Source organism: Gadus morhua, chromosome 10, assembly GCF_902167405.1.
Source record: "Gadus morhua chromosome 10, gadMor3.0, whole genome shotgun sequence".
NCBI classification, from domain to species: domain Eukaryota; kingdom Metazoa; phylum Chordata; class Actinopteri; order Gadiformes; family Gadidae; genus Gadus; species Gadus morhua.
The window spans coordinates 20,210,881-20,223,575 of NC_044057.1; the positions used below are offsets into that span (position 1 = coordinate 20,210,881).

General features: G+C 41.3%; 2 protein-coding genes across 2 annotated transcripts; both read left to right on the forward strand.

Moving 5' to 3' along the window:
* The first annotated feature begins 1,084 nt into the window (after positions 1-1,084).
* Positions 1,085-7,327, forward strand: yif1a (Yip1 interacting factor homolog A (S. cerevisiae)). Its single transcript, XM_030367434.1, has 9 exons — positions 1,085-1,246; positions 1,564-1,621; positions 2,077-2,321; positions 3,235-3,339; positions 4,446-4,524; positions 4,605-4,662; positions 4,789-4,944; positions 5,761-5,854; positions 6,559-7,327. The coding sequence occupies exons 2-9, from the start codon at positions 1,591-1,593 to the stop codon at positions 6,715-6,717; spliced, it is 927 nt and encodes a 308-aa protein (XP_030223294.1). The 5' UTR covers positions 1,085-1,246; positions 1,564-1,590; the 3' UTR covers positions 6,718-7,327.
* A 159-nt stretch (positions 7,328-7,486) lies between these two features.
* Positions 7,487-10,231, forward strand: LOC115551858 (forkhead box protein N3-like). The gene is made up of 5 exons (XM_030367433.1): positions 7,487-7,618; positions 8,089-8,701; positions 8,891-9,015; positions 9,328-9,383; positions 9,680-10,231. Exons 2-5 carry the CDS (start codon positions 8,129-8,131, stop codon positions 9,949-9,951), a joined length of 1,026 nt encoding a protein of 341 aa, XP_030223293.1. The 5' UTR covers positions 7,487-7,618; positions 8,089-8,128; the 3' UTR covers positions 9,952-10,231.
* The last annotated feature ends 2,464 nt before the right edge of the window (positions 10,232-12,695 follow it).

Sequence of the window (12,695 nt, forward strand, 5' to 3'; positions counted from 1 at the left end):
AAAACGAAAGGAAACCAGACCAAAATGATAGTTTTAAGAGATTTGCCGAATAAGAAAATAGCACATTGCAGGCCTATATTGAGATAACAGCGTATGTGTAATTATGAAGCCTATTCTGTAAATATTAAATAAACCAACCACAAAGCAGAACCAATTATGTCCTGTTGTGCTATGTGGTTTGGCAATCACTTTCCTTTTGATACTAGCCTACATTTTTAAGGAGATGGCTCACTGGATATACACCTTTCGTTGAACTATTTCTTGGCCCTCCTCTATACCTCCACTCCCTTGAGTAACCGCGGATTACGCTGTAGGATACGGACATTGTTAAAAGGGAAATCTTTGGGTACCATATGCGCCACACAGTGTGTCACGACCGGCAGCTGCTGGCCTTGTTACTCTCGGAGGACAGAGTTCCCGGCATGGGTGACTCCTCCCTTGGTCTGCATATTGGTCTCTCATATTACTGCTGAAATTTCTCCTTGGATTACAAGGATGAGGTGGCATAATAGCCCCATTAATGAGGATGGCCATCACCTCCCAATTGTTTGTGTATGAGTAAATATCATAGGCCTAAAATATAGAGGATAAGAGTAATATATGGTATGTAATATTGATCACACAATGTATATATTCTGTGGTCTCACTGCATATTAGATTACATTTGTATTGCTATTTTTGTGTGGAATTGTTAGTGAATAATTGTATTTCAAAAGCTAGGCTATACTGCTAGCCTTAAAGGTCAACAGCAAAGGTATTTTCATACTATTGTTATTTTATTAATATTGAGAACTAGAGAGTTGGAAAGTGATCTTTATCATTACACAAACTGAATCATTACAATATTTCTGATTAAAATGTAAATCTCAAAGTACTTAGAATAAAAGTCAGCAATTCACACTATGATATATTAGCAACGTTAATGTGGGGTTAAATCCTTCCAGATTGGAAATCGTTGTAGAAGGATATTAATTGTATTTTAGACACATTGTTCCCATTGTTATCTCCTCATGGGTAATCTACATACTGCAATTTGAAAAGCCAATGCACTGAACGTCCTGTGTCTGTTTTGCATTACATCAGAACAACACGGAAGTACCGATGAAGGGAAGCGCCTGGAAAGCCGAGCGTACTTGCGTCTTGCCACGCAGGCACACGCAACAGTCAACCGAACCCACCCCATTGCGAAAGTGGAATAGGCCCAACTTGTCGCAAATCCACGTAGTTGGCGATTGCCGTTAGCTTGGTAGGTAGTTGTACCAATCCATGCTGTTGCATCTTAATTTCAACGTAAACTTTTGTTGTCAGGCTTTTAATGAACAAGGACTCTAATGCGCCAGTTCCTACAAGCGGGCACCGTAGGCTCTTACTGTTTTAGTCAAAAGTAGCTGTACACTCAAAACTAGCAATAACATTAGCATGTTGCTAACGATAACGATGATCCGTTAGCCAGCTTAGTATGTTCTACATGATTGACCATGTATTAAATAACGTAACTGGGACAATGCATTGTATATGTATGAATGAATACGAATGTAAGCTAAATTGCTGTTTTTGTTTTAGTTTAGCTTACGTGGACGTCAGCGCACCATGGACCTGCCACATCATGGGTACCGTCCAAGTAAGAACGATATTCAGTTGCATACATTTGAGGTTTAATCTGTTCGTAAGATTCAGAAACAGGCTCTGTGAACTAGAGTTGTTGTAGTTAAAACGTGTAGATGTTACCAGGGTTAGCGTTACTAGTGCATAGGGTTACTGCTTATAGGGATGTTGTTCTGACGATGCCTTAGGTTGTGAAAAATGAGAGCGGTAGTTGTTTTGAAGTTTAAACATTAAAATGCATATCATTTTGTTGATGCTTTTATCTAAAGTGAGTGAATACAGTGAGTCCATATATATTATTTGCATGGGGGACCCTGTGTGAATCCCTTGCTCTTGTTTTTTATGTATTTTCTAAAGTTAAAATTAATTATTAAAATGTTGGCATCTTCTCCAGCATCTTTATTGTCATTATAGTAAAAAAATGTATTGAGCTCTCTTATTTTGTTGTTTGTTGTTTCTTTTTTTTCCTAGCAAAAACAAGAGCCCGTGCACCTCCACCATCAGCAGACCCCCTGCTGTTTGATGACACCAGCTCTTCACAGCCAGCCATGAACAGTCAGGGATACTACACCCCGGGATACAGCATGGCAGCCCCCATAGGTGGCCCTCAAGTAGACCCTGCAGGAAACAATCTTTTTGCAGACCCGATGGCCAATGCCGCCATGATGTATGGTTCAACACTGGCCAATCAGGGAAAGGATATGGTTAACAAAGAGGTAAACACAAATTATGCTTCGTCTTACAAAATGACCTCTGTGGATGGGTGCCATGTTTAGAGTAGAGGCACACTGAACTAACAAAGCCGGAAATCTAATTTCTTAGAACTCGTTACTCAGACTTACTTGTAAATCCCATGGATAAAATGGTCTGCCAAATGACTTGGTGTGAAATAGATGCTTGCAGACAAACTTAATTTCATTCCTCTTGCATAGTGAGCAGGTTTTCTCCCCATGAGTTAGAGTTCAAGCCCATCTATTACCGTGGTGATTTGGACTGCATAGCCGTTTTTCATTTGGTCTTGGCCCGAAACAATGTTTTTATTTGAACTCCTTAAACTTAAAAGGCGAGATTCATAACATCAATAGCATTGAAGAGGGGATGCAATATTTATTCTGCTCAGACCCATGTTCTTACCTGCACCCATCCCCAACTTTTCTGGCATTCTGTACTACTAGGAAGCCTAGAGAAATAATTGATATTTTGACATAAGACAGACATTGTCGGCTGATGCTTCAGAATATTTCTACATGGATTTTGTTTAGTGCTACATAGACAAATTAAATCGTCCTCTTTTCAAGAAATCATAATTATAGGCAAAGCATGCAATTTATAATCTCTGGATATCACACAAAAAAAAAACAATTTCACCATGTTCAAGATCGTAGACGTACTAAGACAAAATAAATATTATTTTGGTATCATTGGAACTCTAAGGTATTTATTTATTTCATTATATTCCCTATACACCAGGATACTTCTGTATTTGCCAACAAGCTGAAGCGTCGGACACTGCACCCCTGCATCTCTCCATGTTAGCAATATCTTATGATTCACTCTGGGCATGGTACTAATTAACAGGCCCGTGCTTGCCATTTCTAAATAAGTTAATCTTTGTATTCTGCTTTTCAGATCAGCAGATTCATGTCCATGAACAAGCTGAAGTATTTCTTTGCCGTGGACACCAGATATGTCGTGAAGAAACTTATGCTCCTAATGTTCCCATACACACATCAGGTAATCTCGGCTAGTGTTTCTACAGGCGAGATTGTCTAGTTCACTGCAAGAGGCGGTACAACATATCTAATAACCAACATTGTTTTGTTATGTTCAAACCTACATCCAAAAAGATAACCAGCATCTTATCAACTCTACACTATGCCACTGGTCCTTTTATGCCGCGTTTCCACTGCAGGGTGCGGAACGGATCGGATCGCAAAGGTGCGGTAGGGAGGGGGCGGTATAGCCCAGCTCAGTTCCGAGGTCGCGTTTCCACCGCCGACAGTACCCTTTGTGGTAGGCCGGATGTCGATCGCCGCGGCAGCTACGTAAACATCGTAAACAACGTCTTCCTCCCCAAGAATACAGACGAACGTCTCCACCTCCTTGTTCGCCCAAGCAAGCGTTTTACGCGACATGTTAATTGTAAAGAATAATACCTCGAGGCTACTGTTTGTTTGTTTTTATCCCCACGTCACCCGGAAGTGATGAATCTGTCGACCAATCAACGGAGGGGGTGTGTAGCTAGAATTTCCCGGGACCCTTTCAGGCGTCTCGTCTCGTTTTCGGTACCCCAACGGAGGAGTCCCGAGAACGAGGCCGGAACGGGTACGGCAAAGTCCGGGTCACGCCCACTTTTGGAGGTGGAAACGCGACCCGATCCGCACCTTTGCGATCCGATCCGTTCCGCACCCTGCAGTGGAAACGCGCCATTAATCACACATGTAACACCATGGCCGACGTCACATGAGGCTGGGCTTAACCTACACTCTTCACTTATTGGGGTTGTTAATTATGTCAACAAGGTAGCCCCACTATTCCCTTACAATGTACACAGTACACTTTCACACAATAATGTGCACAACGTGTTTGCCACTGACTGTACTGCACTGTCTGCAGTCATATTGTTTTGTATTGGTAGACCTAGATATTTTAGTTTACATATTTATGTTCAAATCAATGGTTAATAATTATACTGTAATGATTGTACCTTACTACATTAACTCCCCATATCCTATCACAAATCCACCAAAAACATCTAAACAATGTCCTTGCAATGACCAGCAAATAGCTATGTTTCCGTGTCGTAACTATGTTTAATGTGTGTTTATTTTGGTTTCCAGGACTGGGAAGTTCGTTACCATCGGGATACTCCTATGACGCCAAGACATGACGTGAACGCACCTGATCTTTACATACCGAGTAATTACGTTTCCTATTTATCCACACTTTGGGATAGGCCTACTAATTCTGTTTGTTGACTGTCGTGTTTGTCTTTCTAGCAATGGCGTTCATTACGTACATTCTACTTGCTGGAATGGCCCTCGGCATTCAACAAAGGTACCTTCTAGACTTTTTCTGAAAGCTTTATTTACTGAAACTCAAGGGTTGGGGCTAGTTACCCAATATTCTATATTTAAAATTTTTAAGCTTCTCTCCTGGATAAACTCTTGGTGTCCGTTTCAGATTCAGTCCAGAGGTGCTTGGACTGTGTGCCAGTACGGCTCTGGTCTGGATCATCATCGAGGTGCTGGTGATGCTGCTCAGTCTTTACCTGCTCACCGTGCACACCGACCTCTCCACGTTTGACCTCCTTGCTTACAGCGGATACAAATACGTTGCGTAAGGATCACTGCCAGACACACACGCACACGTTAAGGATACACACGGTTAAGGGCACGGCTGTCTCAAAGAGGTTAAGCTGGGGGTGGCGTGGCATAGGATAGTTAAGTCCAAATCACTCCCTTTTTATAAATCTCCTTCTGAGCAACCCATTATTGTGTTTAAAGGATTGATATGTGAGGGTGGAGTTCAGCTCCACCCTGCTACTCCCCTCCTTCGGATGGGAGTAAATGGTTTTACGTTGGCGTGGTGTTGATGATGTAATGGGCCGGTTCACATTTACGACATCGATGACATAATCCAGTTTCTGAGGAACTAGGGATGGCACTATTGCAATTGATATTGCGATGAATACAAATTGACTATAAATGCACATTCTTTCTTATTTTTATTTTTTTCCTTTGATTTTGAAAGGTTTGGCCCACAGCATGTCAACATTCATATCAGAAATCATTTTTGTTTTTAGTTCCACTTGCTATACATTCAATTACACTTGCAGTGAGTGACTCCCTGATTACAATTGCAGTAAGTGACAGCCTGTTAACAATTCCCAAATCTGTGGTGTTCCGTAAGTTTCATATTCAACCCATACTGAGTCGTCAATAAAACTCCCTCAAGATCACTTGGTCTAGCTTTTGCTTAATAAGTACATTTTGTATGAATTGTATGAATGATAATGTGTCGCTACGTGTAATGTGTTTAACTCACCAGTACTATGCGATTAATCGCATCGTTTTGTTGAGTTAGAAAAAAATTAAACTTTGCCCAGCCCTGATATATAATAACAATGTATTTTTTTCTCCCTGTGGATTCTAGGATGATTCTCACCGTGTTGAGTGGCTTACTTTTTGGCAGTGATGGCTATTTTGTGGCTCTTGCCTGGTCCTCTTGTGCCATCATGTTCTTTATAGTAAGTATTTCAACCATTTATTATCTAAGGTTTTAGTCAATTATGTAATGATTTAATAAGCTACAATACACGCTTCAGCCAGAGGGAGGCCATTGTCAACTGTGTTCATCTTTGCTACTGACGGACTGTTGAAGAGAGGTCTAAACAAACTATTTCACAACAAGCCTACTCTGCATTATATCTGATTCCTGTAATGCTACAGATATGTGGTTGTTGCAGGGACTATAGTGAACCAAAGCTGGAGAATAGTATTTGGAAGTGGGCTAGACGTAAACTCATTACGATTGTAACAATATACAGTGGGGTTAATTTCAAATTGTTTTGAGTCTCTTAAGGTTCTCCCTTGCAACCGGGTTTGTTGCAGCTAGCTGAAGCCTGACGCAGATTTAATGATTAACAATAACACTATTTAACATGTTAGTAGTCAAATGTATCATGAGTGACTTCAGCAGAAAAGTTCAATTGTAATTTATTTGATATGGTTGCAGAACCTTAATCCTTTGTTACACTCTCACAGAATTGTCTATATCATAGATATTACCTGAAGAGACTAGACCTGAGCTGCTGCTGTCCCACTGTGACTCTTTTAAATGTTCTATGTTTTGTTAACTTCATTTGGTAAACATCTTGAGTTCCTTTTCTTTGTTATGTACATTTCAAAGAATTATGTGTTAACTGAAGCAAAACGGTGTTCCCCCCCTCAGGCTCGCTCGTTGAAAATGAAGATTCTCTCCTCACTGTCTACTGATTCGATGGGTGCGGGAGCCAGTGCAAAACCTCGACTCCGCCTCTATATCACAGTGGCTACCGCTGCCTTTCAGCCATTCATAATCTATTGGCTAACCTCACACTTGGTCAGGTGACAATAAGGGGCAGATCACACCAAAGGCTAATCGTGCTGGATCTAAGAAGACCCCTGTTAAGCCATTAAGACATGTGCTTAATTCATTAAAAGTTGAATACACCTGCCAGTTATGATCCCCTGTCAACTTATAAAACATAAATGTTGAGATTCTTGTGAGCTTGTTTGAAGTGTTGATGGCATTTTCATTGATTTACCAGCACAGTAAATTAATATTGCCTACTAAAAGCTTGTATTTTACAAATTGTGCTTCACTGGAAAATGCGTATTTTCTGATCGACAGCATTTTAGTTGAAGACTTTCATTGTGATTTTCAAAGGGATTTTTGATTCCATCTTCGCCTTTATAAATATAAAATATTTATAAAATTGTATTCAAACAGTGGTTCCTGGTACTCACAAATCCTCACAATATACACACATTATCTGAGTAACTTTATCTAATCACGTTTTCATAATCAATAGGCCTACCATCAGTTGTCTGATATTGTCTTGGGTATTATTTTTATTTATAAAAACGGCATTATCATTTTGTTTTATAGTTTTTTTCTAGAAAACAGTTATTTACCGTTTTAACTTTTGTTTATATATTAAAGGCCTTCTTTAAAAATGTTTTTTCACCTAAAATATGTCCGTGCACGTCTTTTATATTAGACCACCGAGATGTCAGATGTAGAGAGAAGCTCAATGAAAGCATACTAAACTGTCAAGATATCTACATGGACGAGCCTCGTGCGCGTAAACTGCAAAGCGTCCTTTTGGTCTCCATGGATACACAGTACGGGACCGATGTCAGCGAACCTAAACGGAGAGAGAAATGTGACTGAATGTGATTTTTAAATAACGTATTTTAAACAAAACGATGTTCTAAAGATATTTGCCTGTGCCGTGAGACAGTATTTGGTAGGTAACTTTCAAGATTTTATTCGGTTAAAAAGAAATTCACCAGGTGATCGCAAAAGGCGGACGAAATGTAACTTTATATTGCAGCGCCATTTTCATGTTGAGCTCCATATTGGAGACATGAGCCTTTCCCTATTGCCTTGACGAGTGTTTATAAATGAATTTGTTACACATAACGTTCCAGCCTCAATGACAATGTGTATAAGGGCTACCCACGAGTGTGTACATGCGTCTAGATACGTCGTATAATCCAGGCTAAAGTTACTTGAGTATCCTGTCCCAACATTTTTTTGTCAACCATCAACCTGAAACATTTTAAATTTGAAGTCGCTGGCCGACCTCTTATTTGCCGATGCAGACTTTTGATAATGAAATGATGGAGGGAGGGGGTGATAATAGGGTGCACTATAAACCAAGTGCTCAATTTGTAATATCCAAATAAATATTGCCTTTTTCTCATATTCCAACAGGATTACTACAGAATGAGCTAGTGCATTTAGCACCTGGAGCATGATGGAGGCTAGTTCTGATACAATATCATCTCAAACAACCACTCTTGCTGGATCACAACCTCTCTATTCCTTGCAGACCTCTCCCTTTCCCCCATCCCACACTTCATTTTCTCCCACTACCTTAGAATCCATCCAGTCTTCCCCTCTCTCTAACTCATCCTCCCACTGCTTAGATGAACATAATGCACAATGCCGTAGCCCCGTAACCACATCCACCCACGACGACTTGACCTGCCTGAGCTGGCTGCATCAAAGGGGCAGCAACCTGCTACCCCTTCAGCCTCTGCCCAAGATCAACCTGTTGTCCAAACTACCAGAGAAGCCTCCGGCCTTCATGTCTGCTTATTCACTATCCCCCTCCTCGAACAAGCCTCCCTATTCGTTCAGCAGTCTGACTTTCATGGCGATTGAGGACTCCCCGAACAAGTTGCTTCCGGTGAAAGGGATTTACGAGTGGATCATCAACAGCTTTCCCTACTACGGGACAGCTTCTGGTGGATGGAGGAACTCTGTCCGCCACAATCTGTCTCTGAGCAAGAGCTTCAGGAGGATCCAGCGGGACAAAAGCAAGGTAGGTGCCCACTGTTGCATAAGGTGAAAACATACCTCCAAAATAACCCTATCTGACTAACTTTACCAAAGGCAGCTTTGGGTTCGTAATCTAAACACCGTAACCTTTCTGTTTAGTGCAGGAGAATAAGTCAACTGCATTTGTTGTTTTCGTACAGTGCTGACAGAACGAGTGTCCTGTGTGTTTCAGTCAGTAGTAGGGAAGGGATCTCTGTGGTGTGTGTGTCCAGAGTATCGAGCATCACTACTCGAGGTGTTGAGGAAGACCCGTCACTACCACAGCACTAACAGCAATCTGGTCAACATGCCGGCCTTGTGAGTACCTGCCTACTCTTCATCCATGAGTTCATGTTCAGCTCTGTTGTGAACACTAACCTTTTCTCTACACTCTGCTGTGGTTTTAGTCATGGTTATTCATTACATTTTATGTAGTTCCCAAGTACATTGGTCAAGAAGATATAAGGTTGATTGTATTCTGTAGTGGCGTTGGTTTAAAAGTAATTGCACAAATATTGTACGAATGAACTGTTAACTCTAAATTATGTAGTAACAGTATTGTAATTGTGTAATTGTTTTATTTTAATCTAGAAGGTATTCAGTGTGGCTATGTTGCTTTCTGTCTACCAGGTGGGAAGGAGCTGACTATGGGGCTTCTATGGTGTGCGATTCTGTTGACATTACTGGTAAGTGGTGCCTGGTAAGACGGATTCAATACTGTTCATCTGAATTATTCTCAGGCTGGTTTGTCAATGGAGTAACAGCCCTCTTTGACTTCTGCTGACCGGTTGTTTACTTAATTGTTGCTCTCTCAGCATGTAAAACGGTTGGTGTATATGTGTTCCGTTTCCATAGCAGCAACCTTCCTTAACCTTGGCAACCGACGGCCCCAGAATTAGGCTCTAGACTAGTCTTTGTCCCTTTGCTCTTTCTTCATTTTTTATCAAATCGTTTCAATTCTAATTAGCCTTTTCTTGTGCAGAGGAGCTTGTCACCATGGAGTCTGTCGAGGAGGGGGGGGGCGGCGAGGAGATGGAAAAAGACCCCCTGTCGGACAGCGGGTACATAGAGCTGCACTACTACCAGTGCCACCAGTACCAGTACCTGGTGCTGCCGGGGGAGGCTGAGCTGGACTTGGAGTCAGTTGAGATCCTCCAGCTCGATGCAGATGCCCTGATCAGAGAAAATGTAATACTTAAGGCCAGCAGAGCAGGTTCAAACATGGGTCTTCAAGTTCAAACCAATAAGAGTTGATTCTACTTAAATATTTTAACAAATATGAGTTAATGAAATGAAAAAGTCACTTGTAACTTTAAATTATTAATTTTTATCTGACATTTGTTTGAAATGTAATGACAATTCACTGCCATTTATTGCCATCAGATTTTCTTTCTGAAATCTTGAGTTGTCTTCAGTCAACAACTAAGCGTCATCATCTTTTTGGATGTTCATAGGAAAACAACGTTTCATCTTCTTAGTTCAGTTGTGTTTTTGCTGGTTGAAATTTAACAATAAAATGTAAATAATTTTCAGATAGGACCCTTAGTATTATTCTTTTTGTTGCTTTTATTATTATGTAAAAATATTTTATGTAACAATATCAATACAATACATGAGCATCCTTGGGATCTTTACTTTAGATGAAGACTACCCATCAATCTGGATTATACAAATTCCAGTTTCTGATAATTGTAATTTCCTTCTTTGAATTATGTATTATCAAATTGATAAGGCGACTATCAATATTTAAATCAAACCTTACACAAAGTACACCTTTTTTCCTGTCTGTGCAGGGGTTGATGTCCGCGTCTGCATGTGTCGCATTTCATATACAACATCGTTCATCACAACGACGGTACTTAAAATAATCACAAATGGGTCGACGCTATGGGAATAAAACACCCCTCTCCTTCCAACAACTCTTATGGTGCGGCCACACCAGACGCGTATCTCGCGTACTTTTTACGCGAGATACGCGCGTAAAATGTTGCTTGACCATTTTGTGTCAAAAATGGTCGCATACGCGCAATACGCGCTATACGCGCTATACGCGCCTACGTCACTCGCCTAGATGAGTCCATGTCCATGCAAGTGAACGGAGCGTTCCCTCTTCCTCATAACTATCAAACCAAACATCCTTCACATTCACCGAGCGAACATTACGAAAGTAAAATGCACATTTCTCGCTAAAAATGTTTCCATAAACGCATTTAATGGCGTAACTATGTTACTATTTCCACCCAGAATAAAGAAAGTTGTCGGCCGTGGCTGCGCTGGAGTCCGAGGTAGGAAACCCTAACGCCGCCGTGTTTGGGTGATAGAGTTTAGATCGGGTTAGATTAAATAATCTCGGATATAAATAACAATAATCGGGTTAAATAACTTCACATGGTGTGTCTGGTGTGTTTCCCAGCAGAGAAATAGTCCGCCAAGACGTTGAGGTTGCTTAGTAACCAGAGACTCTGTCCATGCATGTGAACGGAGCGTTCCCTCTTCGTCATAACTATCAAACCAAACATCCTTCACATTCACCGAGTGAACATTATGAAAGTAAAATGCACATTTCTCGCTAGAAATGTTTCCATAAAAGCATTTAATGGCGTAACTATGTTACTATTTCCACACAGAAAAAAGGAAGATGTCGGCCGTATGCTTCTGTCCAAGCTCACTACTCTCTGCCAGTGACGTCGGGTCAAGCTCAACGCTGATTGGGCAATGCGTGTCTCGTCAGACGCGTATCTCGCGTACTTCGCGTAAAAAGTTCAATTTTTTGAACTCTTTTGAAATGTACGCGATATACGCGATATACGCGCGTATAGCGCGTATAGCGCGTATTGCGCGTAAATATACGCTCTATACGCGCGTAAAATGTTGCTTAATACGCGAAATACGCGTAATACGCGTAATACGCGCCTAAACCAATGGTTCCCTATGGAGAAAATGGCGATTTCATACGCGAAGTACGCGAGATACGCGTCTGGTGTGGCCGCACCTTTAGCCCTTAGCCCATTTTCTTGAATCGGTGTTAAGGTGCGGCCACACCAGACGCGTATCTCGCGTACTTCGCGTATGAAATCGCCATTTTCTCCATAGGGAACCATTGGTTTAGGCGCGTATTACGCGTATTACGCGTATTACGCGTATTTCGCGTATTAAGCAACATTTTACGCGCGTATAGCGCGTATATTTACGCGCAATACGCGCTATACGCGCTATACGCGCGTATATCGCGTATATCGCGTACATTTCAAAAGAGTTCAAAAAATTGAACTTTTTACGCGAAGTACGCGAGATACGCGTCTGACGAGACACGCATTGCCCAATCAGCGTTGAGCTTGACCCGACGTCACTGGCAGAGAGTAGTGAGCTTGGACAGAAGCATACGGCCGACATCTTCCTTTTTTCTGTGTGGAAATAGTAACATAGTTACGCCATTAAATGCGTTTATGGAAACATTTTTAGCGAGAAATGTGCATTTTACTTTCGTAATGTTCGCTCGGTGAATGTGAAGGATGTTTGGTTTGATAGTTATGAGGAAGAGGGAACGCTCCGTTCACTTGCATGGACATGGACTCATCTAGGCGAGTGACGTAGGCGCGTATAGCGCGTATTGCGCGTATTGCGCGTATGCGACCATTTTTGACACAAAATGGTCAAGCAACATTTTACGAGCGTATCTCGCGTAAAAAGTACGCGAGATACGCGTCTGGTGTGGCCGCACCTTTAGACCTGTTTGTACGTTCTGGGCTTCTGCAGAACCATGTTGGTGCAACATGGCAGCAGGTGGCCACGTGGATATAAAAGGCTCAAACTAAGGTAACTAATAACACAATGATTCCTATTTTCATTGGGATAATATACTAATTAAACATACTTATGAGTGTTATATTATATTTCTGCCCAGTCCGTTCCGATAGATGGCACTCAATTGTACACTGGACCTTTAAACAGACAGTGTAATCCGCGTCAGACGTTCTTCGTTTTGTTGATAATGTTTG